This window comes from Hetaerina americana, unplaced genomic scaffold, assembly GCF_022747635.1.
Source record: "Hetaerina americana unplaced genomic scaffold, ioHetAmer1.1.p SCAF_1, whole genome shotgun sequence".
NCBI lineage: Eukaryota > Metazoa > Arthropoda > Insecta > Odonata > Calopterygidae > Hetaerina > Hetaerina americana.
In genome coordinates, this window is record NW_027286069.1 from 90,590,585 (window position 1) to 90,616,741 (window position 26,157).

The 26,157-nt window shown below is 41.3% G+C and overlaps 1 protein-coding gene across 2 annotated transcripts in view; it reads left to right on the top strand.

Moving 5' to 3' along the window:
• The window catches only part of tgo (Aryl hydrocarbon receptor nuclear translocator homolog tgo), a 159,563-nt gene that overhangs the window by 4,354 nt on the left and 129,052 nt on the right, over nt 1–26,157 (top strand). For both annotated transcript variants that reach the window (XM_071593113.1, XM_071593109.1), the window contains exon 2: nt 12,137–12,185. In XM_071593113.1, coding sequence (XP_071449214.1) covers nt 12,137–12,185 — 49 coding nt within the window. The remainder of the gene's footprint in view (nt 1–12,136; nt 12,186–26,157) is intronic.

The window sequence follows — 26,157 nt, forward strand, 5'->3', positions numbered from 1 at the left end:
ATTCGAATCCGCCTTATGGGAGCGCCGCCCTGGCCTCCCTGCCTACTCTCGTGCGCATGCGACGCGTACCAGAATATGCCATGAATAGCAGCCTTCATGAATTTGGTTGGTTCCTTTCAGAAATTTCTTTCACTGCAGAGTTTATTTTATCGCCTGTCTTTGACATAATATGAATATTATCTATGTATATTACAAAGGAATTGTATAGTTTCAAGCTTAACTTTGTGGAAAATTTACATAAGGGAGAGAAATGCTAGTAATTGTGATTTCCATTTTAGTATTTTTATTCACACAATCCATTTGCACCTTTTATCAAGGAATCTGCTCCACGATAATAGGTAGAGGTGAGCTAAGAGTCAATTCCACCGAATCTCTTAATATCGTGCGCCTTAAATTGGTCTGAATCCATGAGATCCTAGTGAAATCGGTTTCTCTCGTCTCCTGTTGAATCGATCAGGTAGTATGTATTTAGAGCAAATGAATATATGGGCGTGTTTGTATGCGTAATTTGAAGTGAACTAGAAGCTCCTCTTTCAACTTACTATTAACAATATGAATTTATTTTTTGGTGATCGAATTACTGGTTATGAAGGGATAAAATACAGTATTATAATAACTTCGTTAGATATAATGAAAGGAGAAACTTTGTAATTCCACATAGATTTATTCGACGGACGACCTAGGTTTCGACGTGGCACGTCATCATCAACTTCGTTAGACGTAGAGTAGCTGCATTTACCGGTCATCTCGTTTTAACTTCTGCAGAAGAATAATGTACATTGTGAAGTTCCTAATTGCGACAGGGTGGCCGACCATCCCCGAAACTGAAAATGGGAAAAACGTCAAAAAAGTTGGAAAATCACTGGAATTTTGGGGTATTACTATTAATTTACCGGAAAGTATATAGTGCTCGCCAAAAGAAAAAATATTTGTATCATGTTAGTTGGTGCTTATGGGTATTGTAATGTGCGGTAAGATGGTCCGTCAAAATCCTACCCTAACCCATTAAACTACTGCTAAATGTAGACGGAAAAAATGACGTTTTGATTTAATATGAAGATGGAAAAGAGTAACATCTGGGTGTATATTGAAGGATCATTCGTGCAGTTAATAGGGCTAACCCGAGTTCCCACTGCGGAACAACTAACTGCCGACCGCAGTACTAAAACTGAGGATTAATCGTTAGGTACATACCTTAAGAGTGCGTATACCACCGCGGGTAATCAGTTCTAAGTCGGAATAATTTTTTCGTGTACACTAGGTGCCCAATGATATTCTCCTGTATTAACTAATAGGTCTAGAATATTTGCCAGATAATAGAAACTGTTTCAATCCTTGGTATCATTCAGTTTTTTAATATTTAATCCTTAAGGAAATATCAATTGTTGGTAGGATCATGGTGACTTCCTATTCAAAACCCTGATGATGTTGTAGTGATGATCCTCCAAGTATTTGTATTGCCTGGTGGAGAGGAATAAAATACAGAAAACTATGTTTTGTCACTGTTGACATTCATTTAGATGCTTAAAAAAGTCAAGACTCCAAAGTAAGACTCCCAAAGTAAAAGCGATATAATCTCTCTGCCGTAAGCGTGAATTTTATTTACGTGGTCCATCAAATTTTAAAATGTATATTTTATTAATTCGTTATCTACTGTTGAATTTCTATACCATAGGGGAAAATATTGAAATATTTACGAAAGGTGTTTTGGCAGTCTGTAGGATGATATTGGGAATATGTGGTGTTGCAAATAATTGCCCAAAACCTTGGAAAAAGAATTTTTTTAAAATCTGAAAGTTTTACGAAAGTGCTCGTATTTATTTAACTCTAATAAGATGCCATTAAACTTACTGCCTTTGACTCTTCCGCAGTGTAGGGCAAATATTAAAGCCTCCTACCCGTTTGCCCCGGTGCGTAGGCTGTGAAAGAGCAACGTGGGTTCCATTTCTGGGCAGGTCTTTGGTGCTGTGTATTTATTCATGTTTATCCGCGTCGGGTTTTTGGTTCGATTTGACTTTAGTTGTCGGAGCAACCTTAAGACCTAAGCCTCTTGCTATAATTCCGACTTAACCCTTTTTAATAATGCGGATTTGGTGATGTGACCATCGGTGCGGCGCCCGACGAATATGGTTGCTTCAAACTTTCTGAAACTTATCTGGACCATTTCTGAAATAAACTCGCCCGTACGGGGTTTTATGTGTTGCGAACTGGCTTAAAGTTTGAGTAAAAGATGAGTGACAAATACATTTGAGTAAAAGATGAGTGACAAATAGTATTTTGGTATGGATCCGGAATTTGGTCGTTTTTAAAAGAGCTTAAGTTTAAATATGATGATTTTGTGACTTAGGTGCGGAGAAGATTGGCAAAAATAAAATTCATCGAAAGGAAAACAAATGAAGACGTGACAAGCATTGTAGAGGTTGAGAGAAAGTTAAAAGACATTTGAAGAAGACTGTGAAAGTGGTTGCAGGATATATTGATAGCCAATGGAATGTTGACGAATGTGATAGCGGGGAGAAGATGGGCAAGCGGTGTGGAGGGAGGAAAACATTTGCCCCCTTGAACTAAATGAAGGATGGTAGGAAGTGTATGGAACTGAAAAACGCTTTATTATTATGCGGGGCGTATGGGTATGATAGTGCTGTGAAAAGCGGGGCTTAGTCCTTACGTTCATCAAAAAATTGCCTTGACTTGTAGGCTGCTAATAATATATTGGGGATTTTCGTTCGTCTTTGCCGAATATGTCTGTGTTGTCCGATTTTTATGTTTGTGTCTAAGTTGTACGAAATAAGCCTAAACGAGGAACGCTTTCGAATCAGAAATTAAAAATAATATGGAAAACATGTCGAAGGAAATTACATATACACGGAACCTATTGCCTTATCGTCAAAAAATACTGATTTTCCTGTTGTAATTTTAATTTACTAATGGGCTGAATAATAACTGTATTCCTCCAGTTAAGTAACTTCCAGTTTTTTTCCTTGAGTCTTTCGATGTGCGTATTTTGTCTTCTTTTCTTAGGGTTTAGCCTTCGGAAATACATAACACTTTTCATATCTTTTTATTATTGAATCGATAAATTCTTATTTGTCTTAGATTCTCAGATGGAGACCTTAATATATTTATGTGTATGTATATTTCATCAAAAATGCTGTCCTCTGGACATCTCTAATACCCCCAGTAAGTACATCATGATTTTCGAGATTTTACAGTTGCGGGTTGCCCACAGCGCAGGATATAGCATTTGTCATGTTGCATAGATTTTGAAGATATTCCTTCTGTGTAAATATGAGAGATATCGTACTTCTTTGTAAATATGAGAAATATCGTACTTCTGTGTAAATGCGAGAAATATCGTAAAAATATTGTTTACATGCAGAAACCCAATGTTGAGTACACAAATTTTGCAAATAGATATGTGAGGCATGTTTATGTAAAATAATCATTCATTAGGTTTTTCTTCTAATAGTCCGGATTTATTTCTGAATGAAAATGCGTTTACTAAGATTGTTTATCGTGAAAATGCACCCATATAAACTTTTACCCCCCGTTGCGATTTCGGAAAAAAGCTATGTTTGCATCACGCCCCTACATGTAACGTATACTAATTGTGTTATATCGAGCAATGTGTTATTTCACGTAATTGGTTGCAGTATTAGTCTAGAACTAGAAACAGCGATTTAGACAGGAACATCAGAAACTTGCATTCTAAGACGCAGCACCTTAGGTATCTGGCTGCCGAGTGCTGTCTTCATCAAAATACGTGTGCTTCTTCTGGATCGGGTTAATAATGCGCGTGGATAAATGTCTGTCTAAAGACTTTCAGGGAGGCGGCCAGAAAGATTATGGAGCATGCTGCGAACAGCCATAATGTCTCTCTATGTATGATATCAGATTTAGCTTGATTTAAGATGCGTAACCAGGAATTATCAGAACCAGACCTCGGGCGCATGGTAGAGCTGCCAGGTGAACTTGGGGTTGTTTGCTTTTGAAGATTATTTAATAACTCCTATGAAGCTGTATAAAAGTATACAATAATGGTATTCCCTAATTAGCTAAGTTTTATTTATCACCTAATAATCTCACTGAGGATATATTCAAGGAATTAGTTTGAAAGAAAAATTATTCCCGGGAACTGAGAGTTCATTCCTTGACCTCTCTTACTCTGGAATAATAGCTACTCTCCATGCCTTTCTGAACCGAGATACAATCTGAACACGTAATGTTTAATTTCACGACATCGATTCGAGTATTTTATAAATCTTCCTAGTGTACACGTTAGGACCAATGGCGCTAAGAAATTATCGCGATAATAATTATTAATATAAAGCGCATGAAACGATTTGCACGATTTGGTTAGTATTAGAATGATTTAAGCAAGATTTCATCGGAAACAACAACAAAATCGTGTGAGATCCTGTAGATGGTTGGGAGTGGTGAGTTCTGGGAATTGTTTCACTAAATGTTAGGATTAAAATACGGCTCAATTATTAAATTTCGTACCTCTTAGAATTCGGCTCGTGAAGTTAGTGCGTTTGCGATGGGAGCTGTACCACGATGGTCGGTTCATTCGACAGGCTCTCATGAAAGACGTCGTTGAATTTTTAATTCGATATTAATTCGGTAATTCGACAATAATAACCGCCGTATGTCGAAAAGGTCGACGCGAAAGGTTGTGAGATCAAGGTGCAGAAAGGTCGCAGCTCTTCTTCTATTTCCTGTAACCGTCGAAGGGGGAGGACAATTTTAACTAGAAGTGGTGCATAATATTTATTTATATAAGCGTGCGTCCCAAGGTCGGAGGCGACGGGGGCCCCTGTTGGACACGCGGGCGGTGGGAAAGAAGGTGTGTCGGGGCGGGTAGTTTATAGCTGCCACTCCCCATGCTCCCCCTTCCCCCCGATGTATGGACGTGACCCGTGTGCAGACAAGCGACGCCGAGTGGGGGGGGGGGGGTGCGGGCTGTGGCAGCGGCAGCAGCACCGGCGTTACGTGCCCCGGGATCGTAATCAGTCCTCCTCGACGTCACCCATTCAGCGCCGTCCGGCGGTGGCGGTGCACGCCCGGCGTCCTTGGTGCGGGGGTGTGCACGACGCCGGGAACATCCCGATGAGGGTAGTGGGACGCGCGGCCGGGGGTAAAAGTCGAGGGGGCTGGGGTAGTGGTGGTGGGATGGCGCTCTCGGGGTGGAGAAGAGAGTGAGAGTTATCTCGACAGGAGGTGCCTGGGGGGGGGGGATCGGGAAGGGGTGGTGCGAGGCCGTGTTAGTTAGTGGCCCCTTGGGCTCCGATTCGGGGTGCTTTGATTTCTCCGCCCTCTAACCACCAGCAGCCGCGATGTTGTGCTTTTCGTGCGTCAAAGTTTAGAGTCGGATGGATCCCCTGTTATCGCGATTTTCTTCACCATGAGATTCTTGAGTTGAAATTGCGAGTTTGGAAGAAGCTTCGACTCACTCCCTATTTAAACGAGCCTTGTTTCCAATGGACATTCGTTAGGAGCATAAAATTTTCATTCAGGATCTTCGGGAAGATGTGGTGCCAGCGTCGTCATGTGGGAGATTTGAGACAGGTTCGATATTTTTTGATAGCATTTGAAAAATGAATATCAGCGTTTGTAATTATATCAACTTGCTAATAAAGCGACTTATATGTAAATACGGTGACTTAAATGAAGCGACCATAGCATATATTTGCATCATCATGTGTGAATTGTATTTAGCTTGCCTCTGTATTATCATTGGCCTTTGCCGCTTCGGTGAATCGCGAATGTAATTTCATTGACAGTGCATCACTAATAAGGGGTATTCTTTCGCTCTATGTACATATGCAAGGTTTATTATGAGTGATTGACCCATAGGTGCACGAACATTTAAATTGCTCGGCTTTTATCAGGGAAAACGATAATGATAACTAATTAAGAAAGCATTGCTTGGTCGCCATTTAGGGATTGGCACTTGCATAAAAAATTAATGCTTTCATGATCAAAACCATTCAACGGCTTCAAGAAAACATTAGCAAAAAATTGTCGGGCTCATTATGCTAATTTTGAAGCTCAAACATTTTCACGCGTTGCATTTAGCAGTGAGCTATCAGAAACAATATTTCCAAATTATGCTTTCTCCCTTAAAAGGAGGTGATTTAAGAAACAAATTCATCACTCGGTTTTGGGCTTTCAGTTATGTTTATTCAGAGATCTATGACAGTTTTGAGACTTGAGAAGTTGCGAATTAGTTCAGAGCTAGAGATGGTAATTGATTATATCACCTATGATAGACCGCACAAGATTTTTTTTTATTCAGCTGAATTTTCGTCCCATTCCTGAGCTGGTGGGAATACTTTGTTATTGCTGGAAGTCGGCGTTTTTATTGCTGGACACCAACTCACCTAGGTTCACGACAGGTCGCATTTAGCATATTATGAAGGCTGGCGGGCGCCAAACCCTCTGAGGCAGGCTGCACCCATGCTCAAAGGCAGAACTCGCGACCATGACGTTAATTGACGGACGCGAAGCCCATCAGTCTATTCCCCTGTCTCCAAGTAGCTTTCACAGACAATTTTATAATTTTCTCCTACTCATTCGTACCTCGTTTGCCGAAGAAAGGATTAAGCAAATTAAACTTATAATTAGTATACTTTCTCATGGGTGCATATTATTATAAAAAGCATGATTACAGTTTTATCTGCATTTGCTTCTAGATTATCTCGGCCAGCTATGCCCATTGATGATAACATTTACTGCCTACGCACGGAGCCAGATAACATTTACTATTCTATTTTAAAACCGTTCTCTTTTCTTATTGATTCCTTGTTCCTAGTCTATGCTCTCCCGTATCTGTCTTTACCTAACGCTACATTCCGCAATACTACGAGCAACAACTGTCACTCGTAACAAGTGTCAAAGAAGCTGCGGGAGATGCCGCAACAGTAACTTTTAACGGAGTCATCCGCTAATGTGCATTTCAATGCAACAACTTCAGTGTGAAAATTATTCGCCTTGACTGTCTGATCCCAATCAAGGCGAATGATTTTTAAACTCTGAAATTGTTGCATTGAAACTAACGAGTGTGTTCAATGATGAATGTTCTCAGTTATTTTCACTTCACTTCATCATATACTTTCAATCTAGATGTATTTCTTCCTCCTTTTCGGCATATGCAGCTTACTTACAACTATCCTAATCCTAGTTAACTGTTCAGTATTACGACTACTTGGCGTTAGCTCCTCTCCTCCATTATAAATTAATCTGAATCTCGCTCCAATCCTGCCATTCCACCTCACTTCTTACAACATGTCTGTACTTATTTTCTTCATATCTCATGTGATTTTGTTTAAAACCCCCCTGAACCATTGTGCTTATATTCCATATCAATGTTTCAACTCGTTTCGATAATTTCCCGCGGGTATTTTATAAATCGTACTAGGGTTTCGTGTGATGGCGATCGTGGCCAGGCTTTCCTCGCTGTTGGGAACGGTAGACACCCCGTTTGGCTGAGTTCACTCATTGCCAAGATTCATACTTAGTGTTTCCGTCCATCATAATTTCATGGTAAAATTAATTCGAGAGATAACCCGTTGCCTTTTCTGTTGTACTTCTTCGTAAAACCGTTTTTGAATGACTGCACCATTGACAGAGACGTCAGTTCTAGCTGCTTCACTGTAACAGACGCTGCATAGCGTAAGGGGCAAAATCCATGCAAGCATATTGCCTCCCCGTCATCTCCCAGCTTCTAGAGCCTCTTGGAGTCTTTTGTCCACATTTCCCATCTAATATCACAGCACTGGGGGTTGCAGAAGATTCGCGCACGTCCACAATGACGAGAGAGTTTTATTCTTTATTTAGTAGTAGTCCGAAAACAGCACTTTTTAGCCTTTACATCGGAGTTTGAAAAATTCTATGGCATTAAAGACGTTTGCAAACTCCATAGTCCTAGGTGGAGGAATGCCCATAAATGCGGGAATCGAACCCGAGACCTCTGGGCTGGCAGGCGAGGACGCTGCCCCTCCTACACCGGGGCCGCCATTTTTCCAAGTAGACTGCTTATAGGTCCCCAGAGCTGGAGGAAGACTATTTATCAGGGCTAACTCTCGTATAACCCCTGCCTTTCGATGTTTTGGCATCATTTCTCAGAATTAACCTTGGTTTTAAAATTGTGAATGAAAGCAAAGCCTACAGTATGAGAATCGTTAGAAAACTGTGTGTCTGACTGGAAAAATTATGTTTGGGACAATACAATTCAACTGACGTTTTTGTGTGTAGTTTTATGCGTGTATTTGTCTTTTGTTTTAGTCTCACATTTGATTGATACGTTTATGCACATATGTCGCCATGTTCACTAACTTAGCGTGTAAAAAAGTATGGTTTACCACATCGTCATGCGACCTGGTGTTGCATTTCCCTTGCATGAAAAAATACACAAAAGAGACGTTCCACGCGTGATATGGTGGGATATTATGATTAATTAAAAAGTGCCAATGTTTAATTAAAAATGAAAAAAAATGCGGCTTGGAATAGGCTGGCAACAATCGCCAAGGCACTAACTGGTTCCTGTTCATATAACGGGGGAGAATCAGAAAAATTGATATTTTCCCATCAGATTTTCATAACATAATTGCTGTTATATTTTCGCCAATTTTTCGTTGAAGGTATTATAGGTCATGGTTTTTTTATGACTCGACTTTGACGAGTGGAAACATTTTCCCGTAAGATCCTAAGAAAGAAATGCGGGTCCTTTTACTTTGCCATTTTTCGCATTGCGCTAAATGTCTCGCACATTTTCACCGTTTGGAGGTATTATTAGCCTGTTTCACTGTCACGAGTGAAACAAGCTAATAGCTAATAATAATAAGCTAATAAGAAGCATCATATTTCAAATGATCTCGGAAATCTGCAAACGGAACCTGTTGAATTCAATTGTTATATTTGTGAATAAGATCTTGTCCGAGGCAATTGAAAACGCGGCTTCGGAAATGCTGAATTTAAAAGTTTGGGAGCCCAAGAAACCTTATCAACCTTTTTATTATGATATAATGTGTAAAATTGGATGCTGCATATCTCTGTATTTTATCTGGGAAGGCGATTAAAACTCCAATAGAATTAGGCACCGCTGGATCGTAAAAGGTCGAAGCGTTTCGATAGCCTTCTTTTTAATTTTCAATTATTTGTGAAAAGTATTTGTTCATTGAACTGGAAATTAATGAAGTATATTGTCGATAAAACATGCAGCCTGTTTCTTCTGAAGGGAATGAATAAATTTGCCACGTACCCTCGCGGTGGCTTGCAGGGTACTATGCAAAACAAAATTGTGAAGTATTTATTCATCGCGAGAGTGGCAATTTGAGTTCCACGAGAAGTTATCTTTTAAAGGCAGTGATTTCAGATGTTAATTTATTACAAAATTGGATGTTCATGTTCGATGTTATTTTGCTTAACCTGGTCTGGAGGTTAGTCCTAAGATTTTGACGTTTGTATTTTGAAAACGTTTCAATTTATTATAGGTCTTTCTTCGAATGTACTTCATATGCGATTATCTCGCAATGTACTAGTTTCAATCAGTGTTTGTGTTATTTTCTGGGAAAAATGTTAAAATACAAATGAAGCTTATAAAAGCTTCCCCATATTCACTATATTTAAGCCTTTGTAAACTTCAATTTTTCTTCCTTCAATAAATTTTTATCGTTCATTGTGCTAAATGGAAGATTTCCGTTGTTTTAATGATTCATCTCTCGCACAATTTTTTAACACGCCTACCTCAGCGTTCCATAAATATGAATCATATGTTTTACTTAATTATGACCCCGTCATCGGCCCTAAGTTGTTATAGCGGCCTTCAACGGTGGGTATGAATTTACGTTGCTATCCCAAGTGCACTGATATGTGACTGAAGGGATAAGGTATAGTAAATAGGTCGTTTGTAATCATGTCGTGAATAACTTGTGGCGTTCTATGTCATCGGGCCTCGTTCCGTGATTTGGATGGCACCGTCCACTGAGGTTGTGACACGCGCCTGACAAAATGGTGGGCGCGCGAGAGTACGGGACAGGCGAGGTCTCGGAAGGAATGCACCCGGAGATGACCGCCAAGTCACGGGTGTAGGTCACCCGCCGCGAGCGTCCCGTTTACTCCAAGTGTGAGGTAATTGCGGCCCGCGAAGAAGAATTCTGGCGACCGCCGACCGTGATCACTCATTCGCCGTGCGTCCGTCGCTCTCCCCTGCCTTTGAGAAAAGCTGGAATTCCTTACGGAGGCGTGCAGTTCAAGTGAAGGGAAAATCGAATCCTGCTCGCCTCGTAGTAAATCGGAGTGCACGTGGCAGGAAGAAAAAATAGGTGTCGCTTCGGTCCATTCGAGGCCATTTCACCTGGAGTTTCAACCCGGTCACTTAATGCGCTGGACATTTGTAGTGCCAATATTCATACATACAGAATTGCTTGTTCTGGATTGACGACAGGTGCAATAAATTGTGGTGGTTTATGAGCAAGCATATCTCGAGGATAAAACTTAAGAATTGAAGTAGAAGTTGTTTAATACTATAATTAAAACTAGGTTTAATAGCCATGCGCGTATTCAAAATGATCCTGCCTCTGTTGAATCGAAGACAGCTGTAAATTAAATATAAAACACAAAGCCATATTTCTTCGTCATTGACCAAGACCCGTCTTAATTTTTATGAATTTTTTTAACCCAAGGCTATAAGATGTCTGGCAGTATAATTTACCCGGAAAAGTGCGCCAATTTTGACTAGCGAGACCACATACGATCATTCGAGCGTTAGGTCGAAATTTGTCGTAGGACTGTCATTTATCACTCAGTGAAGATTTTTTTGTTTCTCATGTTTAATATTTTAATTCTTTTCATTATTCTTCCAAAAATAATTTTGAAAATCTATTATATCACCCCGGCTCAGGACACGGGCACAGAAGATTACTTTTTTTGTTCGTGTAATTGAGGAAGTTTTTCAAGTGTTTTTAGTCATCGGTTAATATTTTCTTTCGTTTTTCAGACTCATTATTGTCAATATTTCTAAGAATTGCTGCGATAAAAAACGAATATTTGTTTATTCCATGGGTTTTGAGTTAAAAAAGCCGATGTAACCACATCATGATTTTCGCAAGTCTGAAACGTACGTGGTACATTTAATTACCTAAGATGCATCGTTTTATCGGTCCTGGATCATGCATACTATACTCCTTTCGAAAGTTCACTTTTCCACCGTATATCCACGGCCATTAGGAGTTTGTAAAGTTAAAAGAGAGACAGAGAGGGCTTCTCTTTTTATAGTTACTTTAGGTGCACCTTTATCGTATTCTTAAGAATATATTTTGATTGAAGTGATTAGAGGGCGTGAACCGAAGCTTGTATTTTGAAGACGCAAGAAGGAACTGGTTTCATTAGTAATTTATAAAGCATGGAGTACGCAACGAGTCTAGTTGGGTGAGGATTATTTGTTTCGGGGAGAGAATTAAAGGTTGTACCGGTTCGCGGAAATATTGTGTGTGCATTTCTTTTTCGTTTAAATTCTAAAGGCAAGGCACTATTGTTTTCACTCATCGTAATTCGGCATGAAATTTGATGAAATTAGAAACACTTCCGGCCACTTTACTTTCGAGTCACTCCAGATTGCATCATGAACTTAACGATAAAGCAGCCCTAAAAAATCGAAACAATAACCATATGGTTAAAATAATGTTAGAATGTATTCACTATACACTCTGGTATTTTCAAAATGAATTGCTGTTCATCACGCCTGTTCGAGAAGTTTGGCGAACAGAGCTCAGTGAGCTCGCATACCTGTGGTAATTAAAGCACATTCCTGGAGGCGTAAGGGGCTCATTAGTGTCGGATCAGTCACGTGATATGCATAAATGACTGACGGTTTCCATCCATCAAAGAAGATTTGCATACTTAAAGTCGGAGCTCGTATGAAGTTGGCGATTTTGATTTTCAGGTCCAACGCCAGAATTGAATGAAATGATTTTCAACTAAACGGAAGGAGGGGAAATGTTTCTCTGCGTCGATCGGGTGGAATGAATTGATTTCGTTGGAGGGTGCGTTACCCTTTTCATCCCGAGGCCTTTAATTTTCCACGGAACGGGCTTTTACCATTGCTTGTCAATTAAAGAGTTATTTATTTTTCCAGGGTCTGATGCGGGCAAACTCCTCCAGAAACGGCGTGCAGGTTCCATAGGGTAAGTGTTGTCATTTACTGCGTGATGATGGTGTGAATAATCGGCGTGTGGTGGGTTTAGATGAAGGTGTGATATACATAAGGTGCACACTGAATGTTTGCATTGCAAGAGGATATTTGATACCAGGAACAAACTTTTTTATAAAATTAGAATGCGATTAATTAAATGTTATTAGCATTTTCTTAATTTTGGTATTCATTCGGCATATTTTTGCGTCCTTGGTTTCTTTGATGTTTAATTCATTTGTGATTCACACGTGTTGTTTTGGAAGCGAAACTAATATTTAATGGGGCGTCGTTTCCGGGTTGGCTCACCCTTGGTATTCCTGTGCAGTGGTTGGAAGTTACTAAAATAAAATATTCGTGTAAAAATAGAATAAATATGCCATCCTAGTCTTCCTTTATGTATGTAATAATTTTCTTAAGCTATGTCGGTAATTTTAATAGGGATGAATTACGGTGTGCAGTGTATGTTCGGGTGGCTCTGTAGTTTGTGTATATTCATGTGGCGGTTTTGTCGTATGGCTACCTATCTTTATTTTTCGCCATCATACGGCCACGCGATGGAGTGTGCTCGACCAACCAGTCGGAAAAATCATTTGATTGTTTGAATTTCTGAGAAAGGGGGATAAAAGGTAAACGATTCGGTAAAGTCCGATTAAAACGGTTGTTTTTTTTAGGTTTTGATGGTAGTGGGTGCATAGTATAGGTAATATTATCGAAAGAGAGGGGGAGAAAAATCAAAACAATTTATTGCATTTTCAATTGGGCTGATGCCATCTTAAGAGAACAGCACTTGAAATATTTGCTTTCCGTCATGGATAAGTTGCACATAGTCAAGCGTGAAATTACGAATTTTATTACTTCTCATTGTTTGAATACTGCGGAGTATATTTTTCAGTAAATCTTAACATTCGCTAAAGGGAGATTCTCTTCAAATCATAGCGTGTAACTTAATTAAAATTATGAAAAACGTAGTTACACATTCAGATTTGTTGCAGGATTCATTTAAAATGACCGTGCTTGGCCTCTAAGTCTATTAATTTTTAACTTATCCTTTCTTATCGTGTAGTGAGTTGACGGTAAATTTTTCATTAAAAATTGTACATTCAAATTTTAAATCTTATTAAATGTTTAAAAAAAACTGTTTATATCCATAGTTTTATCACCTATTGTAATTATAATAGCATTATGTAACTATTTCAGGAGGCTACGTATTAATTACCATTCCGTCAACGTATGATCGTATTAATATTTCTGAAATACCACTCACTTTGAGTAGTAACGTTAGAATAGTAATTTTAGCGATTGCTTACTTAATGCCTTGACATTTTTAGTAGTATTAATATGTTTAATACTGCATTTTTATTGTTTCTTTTTGTGTATTTTATTCAACCATCAAGAAATATACTTGTTTCCTTGAGCTAGGGAAACGTTTTTCCATTCTAATACATATTAGCCAAGTGCCTATGCTTTTAACCTAATGAGTGACTTTTTACCTTATGAATTGGAAAAAAATAATGTACGGAGTTGAATAATTATATCATATCTATTCAACGCATCGCTTTCATATGTAATCAGTCATATCTGTTAATGTGTTTTCGTGAGAGGTTTTACAGATGCTCTTGATGTTCTTTCGTAGAATTTTGGTGTGGATTTGAACAGAAGGCTATGGTTTGTTTTCGTGTTGTTCACGTGTCATTTTTCGAATACTGCATCACATATAAGCTGTGAAATACTGTCGCAGTAGCCGTCACCAAATGGCGTTTCCTCTAATCATTTCGTCTTGTCCCACGCTACACTCCGTATGTATCCGGAGTAACGTGACTTGGGATGTTATGGAAGGTTCGAGTCCTAGAAATTCCCACTTTGTGTTATTATATTAAAAGGATGAATTTATGTTCCGACGAATTTTGTCCAAAAGACGTGAAGGTTTCCAACAAGATTGCTTGACGGAGTATCGAGTTCGCTATGGTTCATGCGAGAAGTTTGCTACGAGTTTCTTTTCTGTTTGAATATCGGTAACTAAAGTGGAGTTCATATCTTGGGGCTGCCTATCGTGTGCCTGTGTTACGGCGAGGAAAATTTCGCCCATAAGTGTAAATAGAGTACAAAAGGACTCTTTGGACTCAAGGAGCGTTTATCTACTCCCCTGGTTTCAATAGAGTCACGTTCGCGGGTTCTTCAGTTCAGCTGGTTTCAAGTGATAGTGCAGGTGTGGTACATTTCTTGTCATTTATTTATCGTTTAAAAAGTAAATATTGCGTATTAGTATACCTTCCTACGTGCATAGCTGTGCTTCATGTTTGAATGAATCGAAGCAGGTGGTTTTTCCGCTTTGGAATAATGCCTAGGATTGATTGATTGATTCTCGACTCGGGGTTTTCAATGATAGCAAAAGCTGGTGTTAACAATTAATGCATGGGAATACCTATAGGATTTATATTGTATATAGCTTTGAATAAAAAAGTTTAGTATTAGCAGGTCATAGACTACGGTACGTGTAAGTACGACATTAACTGCTGGCTGTTCTCATATTCACTACATTAATTCCCTTGTGTTTGTTGAGAAGGGAGAGTCTCCTGAACAAAAAAATTAACCGCTGTTGGTATCTCCAATAAAGAGATAGTTAGGAAATTGGTCCAAATGTATTCCAATCTATGACCCTAGTAATTTTCAAGTTCTTATCAAATTTTCAATTGTGATCACTTTTAGGACATGGAGCATCATTATTTTATGTTATTTGAGTATTGCAAACTTATCCAACGAAAAGATCATGATAAGTGTCAACGCTCGATAATTTGATTTTAAATAAAACAAGAAAGAACCGAAAACTCATGTAATTTTTTTGATCATCGTTTAAGAATGTGTAAGCTGTATATAAACTTGAAGAAAAGTCGCTCGTGGTAAACGGCCGAATACATTCGCGAGCACGAAACGCAACTGAGCGTCGAGGGTGGCCTAACGCAGATAAATAAGGGGTATCTCATTTGGATGTTCGCGTTCCTCTTTGTGCTGGTGTACGAACCAAAGCACGGCCTGCGCTAATGCAGCTATATTCGTCAAGCACGTGGTATGGGAAACATAAAAAAAGATAACTTCGATACTAACCTTTCTCATTTTCCGCGGTTGCCTTGGTTTCTTCACATAATATTTTTCATATTTGCCAAGAAACAATGCCAATGGATTCTCATATTCGCGCGTGACACAAGGTTGGAGGCATTCAAGATATGCGAGAGAAATATTCAAATGATACGAGTTACGTAACTCGTAACTGACTTAGTTCAGGTTCTGAGGAAGACTGTTGTGGAATCCTGCTTCATGTCTTCCAAAGAATACTATAATATGTATAGACTGAGGCTCAGTACTCAAATTTTGTACACACAGTGAATTATTCGGCCACAGTTTCGTTATTTTTCGTATCGCCTAGGCATTAAGTGAAGCCAAAACCGATTCATTTTAAAAACTAAAAATGAGTTCTAAACCTCATTTGCAATTTGTTTTTTTTTTGGTGGTTGACTCTTGTTTGTGATTGGTTTTAACTTGAGTAATGAATGCCATTTTTAATTATGATAACAGCTCATGGCTTTCTGTAATTATTTTTGTCTATTTTTGACTCTCCGAAAAATGAATTGCTTATTTATTATTCCAAGGAGGTATGAGGTTGATTTACAAGATTTTGAATTACCTAACATTTTCACTCAGGAAAACTTTCTTCGAGATCCATCTCGTTTAATCAACTTTGCCTTCTTAAATTATACGGAGTTAACATCCCGCGTATTAATCGCGCTAAGAGGCATCTCGTCGAAACTAACATGCAAATAAGCTCCTATAAAATTTCCGAGTGCATCCATCGTCCCTCTCGCAGAATTGACCAAGGGGTGATTCCCATAATTGAATCATCGCCACCCTGCTACTTTAAAAACTCCTTTCCTTCAATTATCTATCTTAAGTTCATTTTTTAATTTCCTCAGGCATGAATTGCAGGTGTGCATATTTTCTTGGCATACCGTCTTTTTTTAATATGTGCTGACAGTAAAAGCCATTGCATAATTTTTACGTACGAGTAATAATGTGATTATATTTTAGATTTGCGTACTGTGTGTGAGTTTATTAGATAATTTAAGTATTTTGCTCGTATTCACTTTTAAACTATTCCATATTTTATCGATTTGAACTTCAAAAACCTCCGAAGCCAGTTACCGAATGTGTAATAAATGTTTGCTTATGAATCATGCTCAATCGAAAGAATTTTGGTGAAAATAATGCATAGGATTTCAATTAAAGGAGTGCTCCTCAACTCGAAAAGTATCAATGAGGATTATTTACTCTAATGATCCGTAGTTCATGAATCTGGCGCACTCCGAAGGTTCCTTGTAAGCAATCGGACGGAGTGGCTTTTGCGACTCTCACATTCAAACTTGCAGAGAAACTGAACACACGTCATTGATTTTGTCATGGGACAAAACGACACTTTTAGAGAGAAGAAATATGAGTGACGTCTGTGATAAAAATGTCGCCAAAATGTTATTTAGAAAATGTCTAAACAATTCCGAACTATTACGAGCTTTGAGGATATTTCACGGATACCAATGGTTTCTGAGCATATTTTTGAGAATAATTTACCTTGTTGTTTCCAGTTCGGAACGTATTTAAAATTTTAAAATCGTGATTTACTTCCTAGAATTCGTTTCGAGCTCGTCTAATTAACATAGCGCTCACTATGTGGTTTCCGAAGTTAAAAAATGCTGGACCCGATCGTCTTTTGGCCACGTCCCGCCGTCTCCTTTTGTCTCGCCATCACAATTCCTCAGCCCGCTCTTTCTATCAACACATCCGTCCAAGCATACGCCTTCCCTCCCCTTTTTTAATCTCTCCCGGACCCTCTTCACTTCGCGTATCCCTCAATCCGTCTCGACTCCACCGGCCCTAAATCTCCCTCTTTCACTCTCGCCCCGTCCCTCGCCTCCTCATGTGTTTGTTGTCCCTCAACCCTTCGTCCCTCCACCAGCCCTCTCTACTCTCCAGTCGACTCCCCCTCGCCACCGCTTGTCGTGAATCGCAATGCCTCCGACCCGACCCCTCCGCCCGCCCCACCCCCTCCTGCCACTCTCCCCGTGCACTCGGGCCAATCTCGTTTATTATTCACGGCCGTCTTCGCAGCCTCCCTCCCCGAATCGGTATCATCTCACACCTGCCCTGTTTTCGGAAATCCCCGTCCTCCTGTGGGCGACGTCCTCCACCTTGGGATTCGTGTGACCCCTTTGGAGAGACCCTGGCCCCCCTCCATTCCCCCCCCCGTCCTCTCCGCTCCCTCTCGTCTCTCTTCCTCCACCCCCACTCTCCTCCTTCCCACACCGGCGGACCTCTCTCTCTCCGCCTCGCCCGCCCTCCTGGTTTGAAGGAGAGACTCCGGCGTCTCGGGTCATGGGGACGCGCTCTGGGGAGGTCTTGTGTGGGGGACGGTGAGAGGCATCCCCGATGGACCCCTGGTACCTGTCGCAACCCACCATTCCCCCTTCTCATGAGCTCATCCCCGATGCCAGGGCCGATTCGGTCCGGTCTGTGCCCCGTCCACCAAAGGGATTTCTTTGCCTTCAGCGTGGCGGAGTGTGGTCTTGGCGGGCCTCAGAGAATTGGCCTGTGAAAGGATCGGAATATGCCGTCCGGGTTAATTTGGTGGGCATAACACTTTCGTGTATCTCTGCAGTAGGAGACTTGCCTCTTGAGTAGGTAATGGGTATTTCGTTGTCGTTACGTATTCCGGTGTACGTACTCCGTTATGAGGCCTATGCAGTTGGAGATTCAAATTGCTACTGCTATTCAGCATACAGTAAGGGCATGAGTGTCCGAATTATGGCATAACAGTTAAACGAGTAATCAAAGAAACATTTGGAGGGAACAGGCCTTTTACAAATTATGCATTTCCTTAATTATTAGCATGCCCTATCGATTATACATTAATTGGGGTAGTAGTAGTTTTGAGGGGAGGCGACCGACAGCTAAGGTCATTTGCGCCATAGGGGATGGATAGGAAAGGATGAAGGGTGGAGAGAAACCCGGCGTCGGCATTAGCCTACTCTTAACGAAAGGCGCCAAGGGGTCCGCAGTTTAACGTCCCATCCGACGGACGGCGTACTCACTCAAAGTGCCCTCCACAAAGCACCTCAAGTAGGGATCGAGATACCTCTGAAAAATATTCAACACCGCCGGGATTTGAACCCGCGCCCTCATGGTGGGAAGCCAGTACGTTAGCCCCCGCACCATCTCGATCCCTTATACATTCATTCTTGCCAGTTTTAAGATAAGGCATTTCCGGTGGAAGGACGAAAATGGATTAAATTAGCAAGGACAGATCCATGTTGGTGAGTAGAGATCGAACGACATTGAAGTATTTTATAAAGTTTAATAATTATTGAACGCAATAGGTCAAGGGAGAGAGTAACGAACTCTGATGTGATTAATGAATTAGATTCTCGATACCATAAAACACCACCTCCGTCATTGGTGGGCGCGGTTCTTCGAATAGGAGAGAGCGAGAAGTAAAATAGTCAGTCCCCTTATGATCTGGTGATACATTATGCATTCCTGCGATCCCAGTAGCTGTTATGAAGTCAATTGGTTTTCTTTTTAGGACGTGGCCGAATATTTCGTTTGCCGACAGAAGTATGTTGAACTAATCTATGCAATCATGTCCTTCGACTACTTCATACCTCTCTTGATATTTAATATGGGTTCGAAAAGATTTAAAAAAATAAAATGGAGGAACATTAATGCAGTGCAAATAGCAAAATTATGATGAATTTAGAACCAGGGACATTGATATTCTTTTTATGGCCATCTCACTACCACACAGACATCCAGCAGTGTATTGTCCATATCATTTTTCTTCGTCTCTCTTTGTGGTATTAGTCATTGGGGGAGACAGCCGACTGCTGAGGTCATTTCCGCTGTCTTTGATTGCCAATAAAACAAAGATTACCTGCTAAATTGGGTGCTGTTTCTCGAAACTAGCTACAGAAAAGGCAGAAGAGGGAGGGCAGCTTGTACGTCTTCCACCGCTCAGTCGTGGCTTTGCAGGAGGTATTTTTTGCATCACCTTCACCATTGCCTATCTCGCTGCTTGTTTTCTCTCTATCCTTAACTTAAAAACCATACAGGGTTGAATCTTATCGGTCCGGAGTCTACTTTGGGACTCATAGGCACAATTACATTGTCCCTTCGATTTTGCGACGAATAATTTGTAAGGTTCAGATGGAAAAAAATTCTTTAGCCTTTTATCAGCTTTTGAACATTTTCTACCGTTATAGTAGTGGTATGAATCCTTTAATTGTGGTATGTTTTTATATGTATTTATTTTATGCAAGTGTATAGGTGTTGAACTTCCTGTTTTGGATGGATTGCAAGGGATGGATCTGAATCGAAAATCTTATAAGTTCCATCCACGGAAGCTCTCATCTTCACTAGCGCTTATGGCGGGCCTGTTAACTTGATTTTTAATGTGATTATGGCTGTACCAAGAATGTCGGTAGTTTTTTGCTCCCATCGCTGCATTTTGTGATATCTGTAATCGACTGAGGTGTTTTCGTTGTCCTCCGGCTCATTCGTTCTTCTCCTCGGTGGATTCATCGGCTTAATCAATTTGAAGTCTCGACAAGACGGTAAGATTTGGGCATCTTAGCCTTTCTGGGGAAATAAGGTCTTCTGAAATGCTGGAGAGGAACATTACACCAATGGCGGTGCATGAAAGACTGAAGTGAACGCAGCCGTCCTTTCAGGTTCCAACTCATAAGGTTGGCTTTGATAGGTGAGGGTGGGGATCACCACTAATGAAGTCTTAAGTCCTGTGAAATTCACAAATTCGCAAGTTTTATAACATGTCCTTTATCTGTGCTACCGTTCCGATTGCTGCGATGTTCCATAAAATCGCACCGCTTGGAATGTAGAGGTGGCGTTGTTCTAAGGTATTATCCGGGATTTGAGACAGGTCCTCAAGTCAATGCCCAAACGCTCTGTCCCATAGGCGTTTTCAACAAAACCCTTTTCCAAAACCATGAACTGTTGGGAATTATTCCGGTGTGATGGACTTGAAATAATGATGGACAAAATGATGTGGCTTCAGACTTAATACCACCGACGTGTTTTCCATATTTTTGTTTTCGTTTTTACCTTCCTTCGTGATGCTGTAACTCATTCATTCATTCATTATTTATTCCTTTCGGAGAGTATTGGACTGCAGGCCTCCATTCTTCCGTATTAAGTGCAAAATCGCTTTCGTCTCGACCTTAAGCCCATCTTTTGGATATGTGGTATTTCTTTATTTGGCTTGCGTATCTGTCCATGGTTTTTAATCTTGGGATCTGTCTTGCTATTATAACCCATTCATCTGGTTCTTTTCCGTAATGCTCTGAAATGTTTTTTTTTTTACTTTTACTCTTCCGTAAACTTTCTCCAGTCTCACATTATCCTTCCATTTGATCTTCAGCAGCCAACTCAAGCTCCAAATTACTAAGTCTTTTATCCTTCCCTGGAATGCTTTTCCCATGGAGCCCATGTTTCTAATCTATGAAATACCACATGATACACTGTCTGACACTGATGTTTTCTCGTTCTACGCTTTTTGGTTTGTTGCTGTATCATCGATGAGCATAAGAGTCGCTTTTTCACGGTGTACGAGTATGTCCCCTAAATTTGTGCTATTTTGTGCGACTTCTTAAATCCTACGTTTTGTCTCCGTAGGTCAGTGAATGAGCCCATTACTTCTAATTTCTCCCCGTATAACGAAATGATTGCCCTCAGCGTAACCGATCCGCATATAAGGATTTTTGTTTGTTTTGTTTAGTCGAGTTTTATGATGTATGCTTTAACCATGGTTTCAAATGATACCCTTGGGCCTTTTCAAGCCCCCGGCCCGAAAGCCGAACTTGTAATTTAACTTGTTTATGGGCATTAGTCTATTCAAAAATAAAAGTGACAGAAACATCTCATTTTCATAAAGTCATTGCGTCATATTTTTTCGTTCTGGTCTCAGGAAGTCTTTGGAGCTATTGGAAAACCTTACGGGTTCGGTGAGATCTCATCGTTGACTGGGAGTTATAATTAGGATATGCCTGGCCATCGGCGAAATACCGTTCGCTACCACATTTATCTCTCCTGGAATGTTGCTTTCGGAGGAGGTAAGAGCATCATTCACTATGGGACGGGAGAAGAGGGGATGTATTGTTTGGAAACGTATGGGCATTCGATTGGCCTGCTGAAAAAATCGTAAAAAGATGTTTATTCTGTTTTCTTAGGGAATTAAGCGATCGAGAGCCACTGCAAGCAAAGAGTGGCTTGGACTACAAGTGCATAAAAGGAAAGTGTTCCTACGAGAAAGCCATAATTTTTTGAACATGTACAGAAGTATTTGAAATTGAAACTATAGGAAAACTTGCAAGTTATCTTCGTAAACTCATTATTTATCTTACAAGTGCAAATATTTCCGAAGAAAGTCATTGAAATATCCATATCATTTAGAGGCAATGCTGGTTTCAGTATTTACATTGCATTTCCGATTTGCAAACTCGAGAATTCCTTGAGCTTGATTACTCCTAGGATAGATGTACGGATGCCCTCAAATTGCACTTTACTCTTCATCATTGGATTTTGTTCTAATTTATGTTGACCGTTGAATGTTCTTGTATTCGAATTTTCCAATAAAACATTTTTGTAGATTCGTATTTTATTTCGTATCATTTTTCGGGCGAAATATCTTAATTAATTTAACATTTCCTCAATTTTGTATAAATAATATCGTTGTTTGACATTCTTATTGTAATGAACGTTTGACTTTCAGGATATTTTCTAATGACATAGTTGTCTTCACTTAACAGCGAAATTATGTCTAAATGCCGATCTTGATTCGAATTGTGAGTGGGATGTAAAGGGTGTCACGCGCATAATGATTGCGTAAGCGGTATGAAAGAGATCACGAAGCAATTTTCTTATTAAGCAATTTTTCGATAAGCTTCAATTTCGCCGTGCAGTCCTGAAATAGACTGGAAATATTTTATTATTATGAAAATAGAATCGCATGCGCTCTAAATTGAGTATTCCTGTTGACCGGTATCCGCATCACTCGTTGTCCGGCTGATTACTTAAGCCAGTCAAGCTTCCGAGACGTTCTCTTACACTGCGATATTACGATCTCGGTCAAGGCGAATGATTGTTACACTTTGGCATTGTTGCATTGTAGAGTATTCCTGAATTATTTTTTTCTGTTGTACAGTCCTGAAAACAAACCAAATTTTAGAAAGTACTAGTACTCTCTATCATTTGCTAGTTCGTGGAAAGTGATAGAGATGATAAGTGAATTAACGTACAAGGGTCATCCATTTTTCCTTAATCGAATCGGTAAATATAAATTGGTACAAGTTCCAATGTACAATTTCTGAGAGCAAATTTAATTATAAGTTATTCGATAATTTATGGCGATGACCAATTAAGCTATGCATTATGTTTAAAATAAGTTTTTCGTCTTTTGCTGCCCTTGAAGCAAAAATCACTCTCGTTGATCTTGCGCAAAAATAGATGAAAACCCGGAGTGTAGGTGTATGCACACCCCCCTCTATCGCTTAGTCTCTTTGGTGGCCTTAGGCGCAGTATTAGGCTACTACAAGTGATTCTGAGGTTAGGTGATAATTTGATTATTGGAGTAAATGTGAAGATGAGCCGGGTGCCGATGTAATTAAAGACGTTACATATTCTAGGTGACAAAATGTGTGCTTCTAGATGTGACCTTACTAGATATTAGAGCCAAGTGGTCTCTGGGTTTTTTGTGAAAACCCCACCGCGCCCAGTAGCTGATTTGCATACTTCATACACCGCACCGCTCCATCCACTCTCGCATCCTCATCCGGCAGTTTAACATGAATCGCGATTACGGGCGGGGACCTCTCGCCTTTTCCACGCAGACAAACTCGACAAATAGGATTTTGCACTTTATATTTCGGAAGGTGGCTGAGGTCTCCTTCCATCATCTGCCCATCCCTCCCCACTTCAACCCCCCCACCATCCCGCGCGCCTCCACCCACCACCCAATCCAGACGCCCCGCCACCCACGCCAACACCCTCCCCCTCCAACGGCAAAGGAACGCCCATTTCGGCTACCTACACGCACACGCCTCCCGTCATATACGACGTGACCCCTCCTTCCCTCTCCCCCATTTCCGTTCCTGGGACCTCCCCTCTCTCTCTCCCGGCCCCCATCGCCCGCGCGTCAACCATCCCCTCGCCGCCCCTCCTTCCTCCCCATCGGCCACATCGCGACCGCATCGGCTCCCTCGCCCGACGCGCGGCCCCACCTGCCTCGTCGCCGTGAATACCAATCGGCCGGGATCGCCGCGCGGTCGCACGACCCCTCTTGCGACTGGGAGGGAGAGCGAGGGTAGGCGGCAGCCCTTCCCGGACATCGCGCGGCGGCCAGCCTCGGCCGCACTCCTGGCTCCACGTGGCCCCTCGTCGTTCGCGGGGCGTAGTCTTCAGTGTGCACCCCCTCCCCACGCATAGTCCCCGTCCCCTTTGTTTCTGAGGGTCGGAGGCTCGATTGTTGACGCTGGGGGGCTGGGTGGTCCGGAATGATGGCGGCGGATGTCAGCGTCGCGGGAGGTTGGGGAGATGCGGTGAAAACTTGTGTTCCAGTTGTTCGGCGTTGGCTCCAGAAAGCCGACGTCTTAAAAGAATACCTGCTTAAATAGGCCCGCCATTTCATACTGGTTGGTAATTTTTGAACTTTGCACTGCGAAGAGGATCAGTTATAACTGCATTAAGCCGTTCGCCAATTACAGTGATATTTTTGGGTTGCAGTTTCAGTTTGTGAGGTACATGTGTGCGGTACATGACAAACTCATGCTTTGAAGTTTACTACACCTTTAATTTTACTAAATGAACGACTGTAATCTGAGCAAAAGAATACTATTATGTCGAATTAACAGTAGGGTGTAATAAAGAAGTACTACATATAAACATATGTGTTTGGAGAATGACAAAATGGATAGACTTGGTTGCTCGTGCTTTTAGTATTATTCAATGGCATCTTTACTCGAGGACTCTTCCCTATGCACGTTTTGTGTGGCATCACATAAATCTGTCCGAATTCCTTTAAGAGCAATACTTTCCTCTAATAATTGTGATACGATCAGGATGGTCGGAAATATTTTCCCGGGGGATAGGTAAATGCTAAAAACGACCATAGATACCTATACCCCTCGAGAAAAACTAGCCTATCTCCGTTTTCATTCTACGAATAAACGAATCACCTGAAAATATGCATCCCTGTAATGCCCATATCGTGTAAGAGTTCTAATCGGGGCATAGCATGTTATTTAACGGGACCTAGCGAGATGAAACGAATCAATTAGTGATTGTCCTCCAACCTCGACGGTTGGTGTTACAGGATATTTGCGTGAGGTATAACTGCGCGATAGTGACTTCGCAAAGTCTGTGCATTTGAAAACTGTAGAAACCCTGTATGAGCTTTGAGCGTAAGAAATCTCTGTATTTGTGCCTTTTTCCGTCATAAAAAACAGTGTGAGACTTACTAAGAATGTGGTTGAGAAAGCGGAGGGACGCCATGCAATTAATGAGAAAAAAATGCCAATGGTGCTCAATAAGCCCTAGGGGCCCGTGCTTCTTGGTGTGAAAGGTGGCATCAGTTTACCTACGAGTCATTAATTATCTTGCCACTTATTCTGGTCATTATTCCCATACGTGGCTAGGATAAATTGCAAAAATGATTTGGGGCAAATATTTTTTGACATGGCCCAACTTGCAAATTAATCGGAATTCTGGGAAGAACCAACTTTAGTTTATAATAGTCTGATAAAATCTACCTGGGGATCTATGTTAATTATATCAAATATTTTCTCCATTCAAGCTCCTCCCGTAAAATCGCTGAATAGATCTAAGAACTCGATTGTAACAAGTATCACCGCTCTAAATTGTGTTCCTTCGCCATCTGTCGGAGTTTGCCATTCAGACCCCGTTGGTAAGGTCGTTTAGTGACCTGGCGCATATTATACGCGTATTTAATTACACGATTCGACTTTCCAAGACTAAAAAATTGGCAAACTAGTGGAGAAATCGACGAAAAATAGTGCACGCTTTAATATGCGCCTGTGCATTGTTGTGCGTCGTTAATGCTGCGGAACCGGTGCATTTTAATGCATCTGAAAGTGCATCGCAGAAAACGACCCCTGAATCATACCCAAGACGAGTCGGTGCAATCCTCGCGCAAACCATGGCGTTACTCCGCGTGGGCGTGACCCCTCCTTCCTCGCCCCCGCCCCAGTCCGGCATGTCCTTTCCCCCGCGTTCGTCTCCCGCCATTAGCCTCCCTCTCGCCGTCGTCCATCCTTCGGCACCCCGCCACCATTTCCACCTCTTCCCCCTCTCCTCAACTCCTCTCAGTCACTGCCCCCGCAGCCCCCGGTTCCCCGCTCCTCCTGCTCCCTCGTTCCACCCACCTTGACCCCCCCACCCTTCTCTCCCTGTCGCTTTGTTCTTAGTTCCCCCCCCCCCCCCGCACCTCCCCGCCACCTCTTCACCGCCTCCACCTCCTCTCTCCCCCATTCCCCTCCCCCTGCTTATTGTCTTCTCCTCTACACTCCAGCGTCCCCTACCCCCTCCTCTCCCTACACCTCCCTGTAGTCTTCCCCAACCCTCAATACTCCTCCTCCACCTCCTAGCCTCCATTCCCCCGTCCCCTCTTACTCATTGCCTCCCGGATCCTATCTCTTCCACTCTTATTTCCTTTCTCCTAAGCACTTGCCTTTTTGCACGACGCGCACCAACTACGCAAAGTTGTTCTCCTTGTATGGAAAATTTGAATGCAAGCTTTGGTGGAAGTGAATACACGAAGTTTCAACTCCTAGCCGTCTACGTGGTGTTAAATGTATATTTTTTGCGCCGGTCTCTGTTTTCTTTTACGTTGCTTG